The 14230-nt window shown below is 41.4% G+C and overlaps 1 protein-coding gene across 1 annotated transcript in view; it reads left to right on the plus strand.

Moving 5' to 3' along the window:
- The window catches only part of C8A (complement C8 alpha chain), a 78602-nt gene that overhangs the window by 23010 nt on the left and 41362 nt on the right, over positions 1-14230 (plus strand). The window contains exons 3-5 of the mRNA XM_016185978.2: positions 7624-7768; positions 9648-9795; positions 11382-11571. Coding sequence (XP_016041464.2) covers positions 7624-7768; positions 9648-9795; positions 11382-11571 — 483 coding nt within the window. The remainder of the gene's footprint in view (positions 1-7623; positions 7769-9647; positions 9796-11381; positions 11572-14230) is intronic.

Genomic DNA, 14230 nt, shown 5'->3' on the forward strand with positions numbered 1-14230 from the left:
TATAACCTTTCACAAATGTCCTGTCCCTTCCCTCTGTTTCATCAACCATCTTTGTTCTCAAAATGTCCAAGAAACCTTTTTTTTTTCTCCCTTTGGCAAGTTCATGTATTTTAATCATCTGTTTTCCACATATGAGCAAAGTAGTTTTCCTTCACTTCTTATTTCACTTAGCACTATTAACTCTAGTTCTATCCATTTTGTTCCAAACAACATGCTGTCATCCAGTTGGCTGATTTGCATTCCAGTGAATATATAATATCTGAGCAGGCAATTCTTTAAAGAAGATATTTGGATGGAGGCAGGTAGTGGTGTGCCCGGTAAGACACTGAAGTTACCATGTTTGAGGACTCAGATTCAAGCCCCTGGCTTCACTTGTGAGGGGAAGAAGTTTCATGAGTAGTGAAGCAGACTGTAAGTGTCTTTCTTTCTCTCTGCTATTCTGTTTTTCTCTGTCTATATCATTAAAGAAAAAAAAAATGGCCATCTGGGATAGTGAAGTCCTTCTGTAGGGAATAAGCCTCAGTGTTAACCCTGGTGGCAACACAAACAAAAAAAGTAGGTATTCAGATGGCCCAAGACGTGAACAAATACTCCACATCACTTATTAGAGAAATGCAAATTAAGGCCGTATTACCTCATACCTGTGAGAATGGTCTACATCCACAAGACAGAAAATGACAAGTGTTGGAGAGGATGGGGAGCAAAGGCAGGCAGGTGATGGCAATGCAAAGTAGTGTAATACCTATGGGAACCAGTTTGGGGAATACTTAAATCGACATGGAAATATCCTACCACCAAGCAGTACTACTACTAGACATACCTAATGGACACAGAAGCACTAATTCAAAAAGATATGTGCACCCCTATGTTCATAGCTACACTGTGTACAATAGCTAAGGTATGGAAACAACCTAAGAGCCCAACAATAGATGATTTGATACAGAAAGTTGTGGGATATGTATTTAATGGAACACTAGCCCCTTCCTCTTATAAGGGCACTGAGATGGTATTTACATATTAATATATATAAACATCAAAGTAAAATTTAGGATGTCCAAGTATTGGGACTTGATTTTTCTGGTAGGTATGGCCATTATTCAACCTATCATATTCCTTGAACATTTTTCTTATATGTTATAGTTCAGATTATAAACAGTATATTCAAGTAATTTATAGCCTAAGGCAGAGTTGAGTTGCTTTCCTAGTGATACAAAGACATAATTATTTTTAAAATTTTTAATTTATAATTAAATTTTGTTATTTAAGTGAAAAACTATCTCACTTTATTTTCTCCATTTTTTTCTCTTTCTTCCTTCCTTTTTTCCTTCCTTCCTCCCTCCCTCTCTCCCTCCCTCAATTCCTTCCTTCCTTCCTTCCTCCCTCTCTCCCTGCCTCCCTCCCTCCCTCAATTCCTTCCTTCCTTCTTTCCTTCCTCCCTCCCTCCCTCCCTTCCTTCCTTCTTTCCTTCCTCCCTCCCTTCCTTCCTTCCTTCCTTCTTTCCTTCCTTCCTTTTTTTCTTTTTTATTGCCACTGGGGTTATTGCTGAGGCTTGGTGCCAGCTCTATGAATCCTCAGCTCATGGAGGCCATTTTTTTATATTTTCATTTGACAGGACAGAGACAAACTGAGAGGGAAGAAGAGGAGGAAGGGGGAGAGAGAGAGAGAGCTACAGACCTGCTTCACTGCTCATGCAGGTGGGGAGCAGGGGCTCCAAACCAGGTCCTTGCACATAGTAATATGTTCACTTAACTGGGTGCTTGTACCCAACCCCTCACTTCCTTTTTTTTTTTTTTTTACCAATAAGTTTCCTTCTCTCAAAATCACTCAAATAGAGATGTGCATTTCTGGAAAGAAACAGTTATCTACTAGCTAGAAAAGAAAATCATGTCTTAATGATACCAACCACAGGCAATAGCACGGAGAAATCCCTAAGGGAGTGTCTGCACCAACCTTTCTATAATGCAATGTCTTCATTATTTGGCAACAACCTAGAAAATAGGCAGCCAGTGGGAATGAACCTTATGTCTATACCATCAGGCCAAGTAGAGGAGTCACAGGAAGGGCAATGATAGCAGTAGCAGTCTTTTTCTTTTTTATTAAATAGTTTCTATATACCAGGCACTGAACTAATTATTTAAGTAAATTGTTTCATCTGACTTTTAAACAGACAGCTGTGATAGAGACAACCATCTTCTTTGTTTAGTGGCAGAACTGAATTTTAAGACTTAGTCTAATTTCAAAACATCTATGTGTCAAACCACTTCACTCTCCTGCCTCCACATATTGTATGCAAAGTAATATGTAATATTAGTGATAAGTGATATTCTTACTCAGTCATGAATCCTCCAACAGTTGGCTACAAGAATAATGGATACATTGATAACTATTACTATTGAGTAGGTACCAGGAAGTATGCAAAGTATCAATTGCTTTGCAATTTATTTATCTCTCACTTTACAGATGAAAAAAGCAAAACACCGAGGGTCAGAAACACTGCATAATTCACCCCATGACACATACATACTGTTATCTGCAGAACTCGAATTCCAATTCAATTTACAGTAGAATTCATGACAGTAATTAACTTCCTAACCTCATGGAGATTACATGAGGTAATAAACACAGAGTGGACCAAGGAGATGACTCAGTAGAAGATCATGGGACTTGCACACATGAGGTCTTAGGTTTGAGAGTTGCACATGCCGGAACTGAGTGATACTCTGGCTTTACTCTTTCTTTTAATTATCTTTATTTGATAGAGACAGCTAGAAATAAAGAGGAGAGAGAGATAGAGAGACACCTGCAGCACTTCCTGCACTTCTTCACCACTTGCAAAGCTTCTCTCCTGTAGGTGGGGATTGGGGGGGTGGTTTGAACCTGGGTCTTTGTGCATTGTCACATGTGTGCTTACCCAGGTGTACCACCACCTGGTCCTGGTCTTACTCTTTCTAAAACAAACAAACAAACAAACAAATAAAACAAGGGACATAGATATAGTGGATAATAAAACTGGACTTGTGGGGGCCAGGTGGGTAGCACAGTGGTTTAAAGCACAAGGACAGGCACAGGGATCCCAGTTTGAGCCCCCTGCCTCCCCACCTACAGGGGAGTTGCTTCACAAGCTGTGAAGCAAGTCTGCAGGTGTCTATTTTTCTCTCCCCCTTCTGTGTTCTCCTCTTCTCTTGATTTCTCTCTGTCCTATCCAACAACGTCAACAAAAATGGGGAAAAAATATGTCCTCCAGGAGCTGTGGATTTGTAGTGCAGGTATTGAGGCCCAGCAATAACCCTGAATGTAATAAATAAATAAATAAATAAATAAATAAATAAATGGACTTGCAATAGTGAAATTAATGTAGTATAGACACACTGATTTTCAGTCATGTACACAGGAGCCTATACAATGCTACAATGTATTATTACTTGAATAAAAATTAAAGTAGAATGAAATGTTTCATCAATAATAATCACTCAATAAATGGTATTATCCTCACCTTGGTAACTTCAAACTTTAAAACTGATCAGTGATTTCAAAAATGATTAAGAGAATGGGCTCAAGTCTGCAGAACTTTCAGAAGGCTAGAAATGGATCTACCCTATGATCCTGCAATCTCTCTCCTGGGGATATATCCTAAGGAACCAAACACAAACACACCTATCCAAAAAGATCTGTGCACACATATCTTCTTAGTAGTACAATTTGTAATAGCCAAAACCTGGAAGCAACTCAGGTGTCCAACAACAGATGAGTGGCTGAGCAAGTTGTGGTCTATATACACAATGGAATACTACTCAGCTATTAAAAATGGTGACTTCACCATTTTCAGCCCATCTTGGATGGAGCTTGAAGAAATCATGTTAAGTGAAATTAGTCAGAAACAGAGGATGAATATGGGATGATCTCACTCTCAGGCAGAAGTTGAAAAACAATATCAGAAGAGAAAACACAAGTAGAACCTGAATGGAATTGGCATATTGCACCAAAGTAAAAGATTCTGGGGTGGGTTGGGAGGAGAATACAGGTCCAAAAAGAATGACAGAGGACCTAGTGGGGTTGTATTGTTATATGGAAAACTGGGAAGTGTTATGCATGCACAAACTATTGTATTTACTGTCGAATGTAAAACATTAATTCCCCAATAAAGAAATTTTTTAAAATGTGGAAAAAATTAATTAAATGGAAGATAGAAAATTAAAAATAAATAAAAAAGAGAATGGGCTCAATATTGATAGGCTGAGCACTCTTTATTTGCAGTGTGAGGAAATATATATATAGAAAATGATAATATCTCCATATTTCCAAATTGATAATAGTTTTAATCTCTCCTCACAGTTGCTAAGTCTCTTACTATTGTTATCAACTGAAAGACAAGGGAAGTAGCTGGACAAATTTGATGTTCACCTCTCTTTACTGCCTCTGACTCTTGGAGCCCCGCCTCCCCAGATCCCGGCCCCACTAGGGAAAGAGAGAGAGAGTCTTGGAGTCAACACCCATGTTCAGCAGAGAAGCAATTACAGAAGCCAGACCTCCAACCTCCTGTACCCCATAATGATCCTGGGTCCATTTTCCCAGAGGGATAAAGAATAGGAAAGCTATCAAGGGAGGGGATTGGATATGGAGGAGCTCTGGGGGTCCATATCGTGTGGAAGTGTACTCCTCTTATCCTATAGTCTTGTTAATATTTCCATTTTATAAATAAAAAAATTTTAAAAACGAGTAGTCAAGGAGGCAGCAACTGGCAAGAGAAGAGAGAGGGAAACTGCACTGACTTACAGCTCCCCCACTGGGTTTGTCAGGAAGACTGTGTGGAGAACAACAATGATGTGGAAACTCCTTTGCTTATTGCAACAAGTTACACGCCTGGCCCAGGGCTAGGTGCTTCTTCATAAGTTTTCTCTCTTTCTCACAAAACCTTTTTAGGGCATGTTGTCTTTACACCTATTTTACAAATTCAAAAAAGAGGCTCAGGGAAGACGAGTTGAGGTCACTCAACTCAACCACTTCATTTAACTGTTTTGGAAACTGAGGTACAAGCAACAGGCACTGGAGCCTTGGATAGCAAATAATAATTTCATGCCAGGAACTCAATTCTCATTCTACTCAAATCATGCTTTCTCACTGTCCAACATTCTTGTGTGGCAGAAAATATGATCAAATACCCTCTGATTGGACATTCTATCTTGTTACATAATTTTTGTCTCACTCTAAATTTCTTAGACTTAGGGAAAGGATCACACATTTTCTGAATAACCTCATGTTCTATTTTCTCCTTGCACATTCATTGGTGCTTGACACTGATACACCATATGGAAAGCTGTATCATGGGGGCTGGGTGATGGTACACCTAGTAAAGTACATATATTACCAGGTGCAAGGGCCCCGATTTAAGCCCTGGCTCCTCACTTGCAGGAGCTCCACTTCATGAGTGGTGAAGCAGGTCTGCAGGTGTCTATCTTTCTCTCCCTATTTCCTCTCAATTTCTCTTTCCTGTCAAATAGAAAGGAAAAAAAAAGTGGGAAAAAATGGCCACCAGGAGCAATGGATTTGTATTGCAGATACCGAGCCTCAGAGATAGCCCTGATGGAAAAAAAAAAAAGAAAAGAAAAAAAGAAAACAGAAAGCCATATCATGCCACAGAGCTACAAGATGTTATTCATTTTTACTCTTTTTATTCTTCTTTCAAAAACTATTCATTAATCTCTAGTCAAATAGATCTGGTGGCTGAGATGATGCCTTCAGAGCTTGCTGTGGTTTTTTTTTTTTAATTTAATTTTATTTTTTACCACAGAACTGCTCACCTTTAGCTTATAGTGGTGCTAGAGATGGAACCTGGAATCTTGGGGCCTCAGATGTGAAGGACTTTTTAAAGAACTAAATACTATTGATATTTCCCCTGCCCTTTTTTTGCTTCTCTATCTCTTGGAGGGGCTCTTTCCACATATTAGTCAAGATGATCACTGCATGTCCACAATGTTCTGGAACGCCAGCAAAAAGAAATTGATTTTTACAATAGTATGGAAAGAAAATCCTCAGAGAACTATTATTGTTCTGACTTGAGTCATGAACCAATACCTGAAGCAATGTAATTTGACAAATATGGTGCTCTGGGCGGCTAGGTCTGGTTAATACCCCATGTCACTGTGACTGAGAAAGTGAGGTCATTCTTACCTTAACCATATAAAAAAAGAAATTCAGGGTGCTATGACAGAAGAAATGAAGCAAATGAGAAACACCATGTCTTTTAAAAGACCCTTCTGTGTAGCTGACCATAGATCAACATCAATACATCAGAGCAAATGAGACATCCCTCCTCTCTCACATGTTATTTGTTCTCAAATAGTGATAAATGAGAGCTAGGCAGTGGTGTACCTGGTTAACTGCTCATAGTACTATGTGGAAGGACCTGTGCAAGCACTTAGGTTCGAGTCCCCACTCCCCACCTGCAAAAACGATGCTTCATAAGCCATGATGCATGTCTGCAGATGTCTCTCTTTCTCTCTCCCTCCCTTCTCAATTTATCTCTGTTATACAGAATAATATGGAAATAAAAGGTCACCAGGAGCAGTGGATTTGTATTGCTGGCACCAAGGCCCAGCAATAACACTGGAAGTAAAAAAATAAAATAAAACTAGAAGTGGATTTACCCTATGACCCTGCAGTTCCTCTCCTGGGGATATAGCCTATGGAAACAAATATACCCATTCCAAAAGACCTGTGTATACCTATGTTCATAGCAGCACAATTTGTGATAGCCAAAACCTGGAAGCAACTCAGGTGTCCAAGAACAGATGAGTGACTGAGTAAGTTGTAGTATATATACATAACAAATACTATTCAGCTTTAAAAAATGGTGAATTCACCTACTTCACTCCATCCTGGAAGAAGCTTGAAGGAGTGATGTTAAGTGAGTTAAGTCAGAACAGAAGGATAAATATGGGAAGTTCTCACTCATAGAGTTGAAAAACAAGAACAGAAGGGAAAATACAATGCAGAATTTTGACTAGAGTTAGTGTATTGCACCAGAGTAAAAGACTCTGGGGTTGCGGGAAGGGTTCAGGTCCTGGAACATGATAGCAGAGGAGGATATAGTGGGGACTGAACTGTTATGTGGAAACTGGGAAACGTTATGCATGTACAAACCACTATAAGCCATTAATCCCCAATAAAGAAATTAAAAAAAAATAGTGATAGACACAGAGAAATATGCTGACAATATAGCAAAAATTGGATCACAAGTGTTAGAAGAGAGAATTATAGGAAACTACAGGACATATTACTTAGAGAATGCTTTCAGAAGTGGTAAACCATGTATCTTGAAAGGCTAATAGGTAGGAACTAGTAACAGCCGATCAGGAGCCCTTCCAAGCAAGTATGAAGACCCTATAAATATCTTGCCCAAGCATTTCCTTTGGTTCTTGGAGGCCTTGCATAGTATTCCAGCTGGCAACTGCATCAGCTCTGGCTGAACACCACTATTTATGAACATTCATCCCCTGAAAAGACAGCTTTTTAGTCAGTTCTCAATCATTAGACAGTTGTTCCTTATGTTGAGCTGTGACCTGCCTGCACAAATCTTGGTTGATTGATAGACAATGACTATATCTGGTTCAAACTCCAATTTAGTACCGATACCGGAGCCTCCTGCAACCAAATAAGTTTGGGGGAACCATCTGCAGTGGCGATATCTGGGATCAAGCCAGCTGTCACAGTCCCACAACATGTCTACAGCAAGCACAGTGTGGACAGGATTTTCAGTGCAAAGAGACAGGTGAGTAGCATTCTGGGAACTGACAGCTGTGCCTGTCAAACTTATCATGCAAAGAATTTCATCAGGGAGCTTATGAAAATGCAGACTCCTGAGCCCTTCCCCCGGAAGTTGTCATTTTAGAGAGTGGAGACGGGGACCCAAGAATCTGAATTTTAAGAAAAGTCCTTAAGCCCAAATGATTTTGCTGAAAGTTTATAGGAAATTCTGTTGACTTTGTTTAAAAAGACACAATTCACTCATTCGTCCCTTCATTTAACCGATATTGACTGGGCATAGATTTTGTAACAGGAATTTTTTTTTTTGGTACTTGTTGGTAATAGAGAAATGAAAAAAACAATGCCTGATTTCAAATTTCCCCTATTATCATTGAGAGTGAGAGAGAGAGAGAGAGAGAGAGAGAGAGAGAGGTGGGGGTGGGGGGAGAGAGAGAGGCGTCAATAGCTCTATCATGTGGCAGTGAAATGCAAACGTGAACCTGTCTCAATGGGACTCTTTGGGTAGTAGCGCAGCAGGTTAAGCACACAAAGTGTCTTAAGGATCCCAGTTCGAGCCTCTGGCTCTCCACCTGCAGGGGGGCTGCTTCACAAGCGGTGAAGCAGGTCTGCAGGTGTTTATCTTTCTCTCCCCCTCTCTGTCTCCCCTCCTCTCTCAGTTTTTCGCTGTCCTATCCTGTTGGGAAATTGTAAGGATGTGGTAGAGCCTGGCAGGGCTTTACCTGAGGAATGCATCTATCCTGTCAGTCTCTCTCTCTCTACCGAGTGGTTGAACAAGGAGGGATGGGAGTAACCCCAAAGGTTTGCCCCATCTTATCAGACTCCCTGTCTCACAAAGCACTCTGCATTTCTGATACTATGGCCTGCTCCCTTATTATCTACATAATCACTGCTTTGCCTGAAAGATCCCCACCCATTCCATTCCTTTGATCTATCTTCTTTCTACACTCAAGACCCTCCCTGCCTGCAGGGTATTATTATTTATCCTACCAGTTAAAACCCTCGCAACAGTTGCTAAGGAAGTTACCTTTCTCAGCCCCTTTCCAAACCATGTCAAGCCAATCCCCCCCACCCCCAACTGCCACTTGCGGGTCCGACCTTTAAAAGCCTGTGCTCCCTGATCATGGAAGAATTGAATTGCCTCGCCTCCACGAGCTCTGTTCCTGAGTCACCTCTCTCGTGTGAGTAGCAGCCCAGGCTGGTTCCTGTACTATTCTCTCCAACCCAGAGAGTACGCGCTCGAGAAGAGGCACCCCCACGCTAGCCCAGCACTATCCAAGAACAAAGATAGGAATAACAATAATAACAACAACAATGGTAAACAACAAGGGCAAAAAAAAGGGTAAAAAATAGCCTCCAGGAGTAGCAGATTCATAGTGCAGGCACCGAGATTCAGTGATAATAACCCTGGAGACAAAAAAAAGAGAGAGAGAGAGAGAGTTTTCTCAGAAAAAAATGTACAAGAGCAGTGTTACATAATTGCTGGTCAGATCTTTGAGAAGGCAGAGAGTACCAAATGGGTAAGCAGAGCCAGAGTAAGGCACTTATCAATAAAAGAAGAAAAAATAGAGCATCACAGGGGAATCAGAGATAAGGAATGCACAGCCACATTGTTATTTCAGGAATATTCCCAGGCCTGCAGTATAGAGGTTGGATTAAAGCGGGGAGGCAATGTGTGGGGATGTTGTGGTCCTGAGCTGGGGAGGCTGCAGGTGGGAGATAGCCAGGCTAGATTGAAGTTACAAGTAGTGAAGGGAGCGTGAGGATGAGACCGAAAGGTATGAAGAGCTATTTTAGAGGCAGAAGAGACTCAGTGATGGTGGATGTGGATTACGAGAGAAGGATTCATGAAGCTCCAGAAGCATCCACAGTTTTTCCTCTTTCAGGTCGATGCCTGAAACGCCACCTTGTGTGCAATGGAGACAGAGACTGCCTTGATGGCTCTGATGAAGACAACTGTGAAGATGCCAGGGTCCCTGAAAATGACTGCAGCCAGTATGACCCGATACCAGGATCAGAAAGGGCAGCCTCTGGGTGAGTCACTGCTTCTGGTTATTCAGGGGGTAGGGCATGATTTCTCATCAATTGTAAGTGACAGTTTTGGGGACAGGTGGGGAGATTCCTCTGGAATGCATCCTGAGAAGCATCTCCAACTGTCCTCCAAATGTCCAGGTCTATTTGGGCTACTATAGTAAAGATGTTCCTGGGTAGCTTATAAACTGCAGGAATTGTTTCTCACAGTTCTAAGGTGCCACCATGGTCAGATAAGGCACTCTTTCAGGTCACAGACCTCTCTGGTTGTATCCTCAAGTGGTAGCAAGGACTAGGGGACACTGTGACTATTGACTTCCTTTTTAAAAATTATTATCTTTATTTATTTACAGGATAGAGACAGCCAGAACTCGAGAGGGAAGGGGGAATAGAGAGGAAGAGAGACAGAGAGACACCAGCAGCACTGCTTCACCACTTGCAATGCTTTACCCCTACAGGTGGGGTCTGGGGGTTTGAACCCATATCCTTGCACATTATAACATGTGCGCTCAACCAGGTGTACCACCACTCAGCACTACTAGCAAGTTCTTTTATAAACAGTTCTTTTATAAAATTTATAACAAAATGATTATGTGAAAAAATTTTATGCCTGAATCTCCAAAGTTCCAGGTTCAATCTCCCCCACAACCAGAAGCCAGACTTGAGCAGTCCTTTTGTAAAATTAATTATTGTGTGTTCTAAACCAGATGTACTACTCTCTGGAATTTTTTTAAAAACCAATTGAAGAAATATTTTTTTTAATTTTTAATTTATTTGTTTATTATTGGACAGAGGTAGAGAGAAACTGAGAAGGGGCAATAGGAAGATACACAGAGAGACACCTGCAGCTGTGCTTCACCACTTGTGAAACTTTCCCCCTGTAGGTGAGGAGCAGGGGCTTGAACCCAGGTCCTTTCATACTGGAATGTGTGCACTTAACCAGGTACGCCATTTCCTGGCCCTTAATTCAACCAATATTTAGGTTCCTTGTTAGGAGGTTGCACTGTTCTAGAGGCTGAATGGAGCTACGTGATTGCTCTAGTCAAAGGGAACTTGGGGGCCCAAGTTCAACTCACTTGGCCTCCCATTGCTACCATCTGTGTTACTGAGGTGACTCCACAGAATACAGTTTGAAAAGCCACTTCTAGGATATGAATTTTTTTTTAATTTCTTTATTTATAAAATGGAACCACTGACAAGACCATAGGATAAGAGGGGTACAATTCCCATCACCAAAGTTCCATATCCCATCTCTGACCCTGATAGTTTTCCTATTCTTTAATCCCATGGGAGTATAAACCCAAGGTCATTATGGGATGCAGAAGGTGGAAGGTCTGGCTTCTGTAATTGCTTCCCCACTGAACATAGGCATTGACAGGTCAATCTATATTCCTAGACTGTCTTTCCCAAGAGGGGTGGGGCTCTAAGGAAGCAGGGCTCCAGGACATATTGGTGGGGTCACCTGTCCAGGGAAGTCCAGTTGACATCATGAACCATGCAATTTTAAAAGGATATTTTATGCTTCCTTTGCCTAGCCAGTACTCCCCCTCTGAAGCTTTTTCATTTCTGAGATTAACTTTTCTTTATAGGTACAATATTCTGACCCAGAAATATGTTCAGAGCGTCTATGATGCCAGGTACTATGGGGGGCAGTGTGAGACAGTCTACAACGGGGAGTGGAGGGAGCTTCGCTATGACCCTGCCTGTGAGCGCCTCTACTATGGAGAAGATGAAAAGTACTTTCGGAAACCCTACAATTTCCTCAAGTACCACTTTGAAGTGAGTCTGCAAAGAGAGGTCCCCATGATACTCTGGTATGCAGCAGAAAGAGGGTTGTTGGGGGCTGCATGGTGGCACAGCGGGCTAAGCACACATGGAGTGAAGCACAAGGATCAGTGTAAGAATCCAGTTGGAATCCCTGGCTCCCCACCTGCAGGGAGGTCACTTCACAGGTGGTGAAGCAGGTCTGCAGGTGTCTATCTTTCTCTCCCTCTCTCTGTCTTATCTTCCTCTCTCCAGTTCTCTCTGTCCTATCCAACAACAATGACAGCAATAACAACAACAATAAACAACAAGGGCAACAAAAGGGAAAAATAGCCTCCAGGAGCAGTGGATTCATAGTGCAGGCACCAAGTCCCAGCAATAACCCTGGAAGCAAAAAAAGAGAAAGGAAGAAAGAAAGAAAGAAAGAAAGAAAGAAAGAAAGAAAGGAAGGAAGGAAGGAAGGAAGGAAGGAAGGAAGAGAGAGAGAGAGAGAGAGAGAGAGAGGGAGTTGTATTGCTTTGGAAAATTTTATTTCTTTGCAGCACTTGCTGGTGGTCGAGGGTCCATTTTCACCTGCACCCATACATACTGGGTGCTGAGTGTCAAGTGGCCGCCCATGTGCTACAACTTGTCTCCATTCTAAAAAGCTTTCTGGGATGGGAATCAGGAGATCTATTTACAAGCTGCTTGAATTTAAGTACAGAAGACCTTCAGCAGACTATTGCCCCTCCCTGGACTCAGTCTCCTAATACATAAAGAGTGTGTTGGGGGGGAGGGGCTGGGAGGGGCAGGGAGGCCTGGCAAGAAGTATTTAGGCAGGGATTTGAGATCTGTATCCCTGCTTCATCAAGAGTAGCTCTCTATTGGTCACTTTATATCTTTATTTTCTGTATAAAGCTTTGGACAAAGGGATTTGCTGTTTCAAAGTGCTAGCATGATTATAGGGATAGCTCATGCTAGCACTTTGATAGTAGGATGCATGCCTTGCATGCCTTGCAATGATGACTTAAATGCAAGACCCAGCACTACATGAAAGATGCAGTGACGCTGGATGAAGCTTCCATGGTATATTCAGTCAGTCAGTCAGTCAGTCAGTCAGTCAGTCTGTCTGTCTATCTGAAAAACTAGCCCAGAGTGGTTAATTCATGTATGCATAGGACTTTCCTTTACAAGACATAAAAATTCAAAAGAATAATTGAAAGAGCTGGTAAACTGTTGATAAAACTTATTTCTTTTCACCTAGTCGCCAGGGGCATTAAGGAGCTCACGATTACTTGTAAGCCTGTCCATAACCATTGATTTCTTAATGGATGAGATGTCCCTACTCCACTGGAGGCTCATCACATGGTGAATGCTTAACCTCTACATAAATTCTCACACTGAGTCCTCATGACACCTCATTGAGACAGAAATGAGGATTTTATTTATTTATCATTTTATTTTATTTTTATGGGTTAAAACCAGGGCCTCATGCAAGCAAGGCATGCACTCTACCTCTGAGTCATGGGCCTGTCTCAATATTTTATTAAAATGTTTATGAATGAAAGACATAGACCAAAGAACCATCACATCATCAACAGAGTGTCAATTATTTTGCCTTATCCTCAGGTGGTTCCAGGTATTGAATACAAGGCCTCATGGATTTAAAGCATATGTGTGATGGCTGAGCCCTTTCCATGACCCATTTTAAGTATTAAAAAAATAACCCAGAAACTTTTTTGCTGGGGCTCAGTGCCTGCACTACTATGAATCCACTGATCCTAGCAGCCATTTTTTTTTTTTCCGTTTCTATTTTTATTTGACAGGACAGAGAGAAATTGAGAAGGGAGGGGAGATAGAGAGAGGAAAAGATAAGATAGATTTCGGCAGACCTGCTTCACTGCTCATGAAGCATTCCCCCTACAGGTAGGCAGTGAGGGTTCAAACCTGTGTTCTTGAGCTTGCTAAGGTGTGTTTAACAAGGTGTGTCACTGCCCAGTCCCCACCCAGAAACTTTAGAGGGCTAAAATGTCAGGTTGAAGGGGCCGGGTGGTGGCGCACCTGGTTGAGCAAACATGTTACAATGCACAAGGATCCAGTTCAAGCCCCCAGTTCCAAACTTTGCGAGTGGGGAAGCACTGTTGCAAGTGTCTTTCTCTCTCCCTCTATATCACTCCCTTCCCTCTTGATTTCATGCTGTCTCTATTCAATAAGTAAATAGAGATAATAAAAAACTAACAAAATGTCAAGCTATAAAGTATACTGTAGTTGGGAGAAGATTCAAGATTCAAATCAAGATTTATCAGAAGTTCAATTACATATCACTGAGAAAGGAGTAGGATAGGTTACGTACATTATAGTTACAACTGTGCATGATTACAGAGAAAGACTGTAGGATCCCAGGAATCTGAACAATTATCTATTCACATTCCCCTTCTCCCAAGTTTTCTAAGAGAAAAGTATCAGAGAATAAGATTACACTTATGCCATTGTATGTCTTTTATAGCAAGTTGATTTCCCTATCCTATTTTCTCCTCTGAAATCAGCCCCATAGTAAGGCAGGGCAGAAGACAGAAACAACACAATTTCCCTAACCTAGAAGATGGTCTGGAGTCTATGTATTAGACAAGGTAATGTCGAAGGTGGGATAGAAAGCATAATAGTTAGGCAAAAAGACTCACATACCTGAGGCTTC

Source organism: Erinaceus europaeus, chromosome 13 (assembly GCF_950295315.1).
Source record: "Erinaceus europaeus chromosome 13, mEriEur2.1, whole genome shotgun sequence".
Lineage (NCBI taxonomy): Eukaryota > Metazoa > Chordata > Mammalia > Eulipotyphla > Erinaceidae > Erinaceus > Erinaceus europaeus.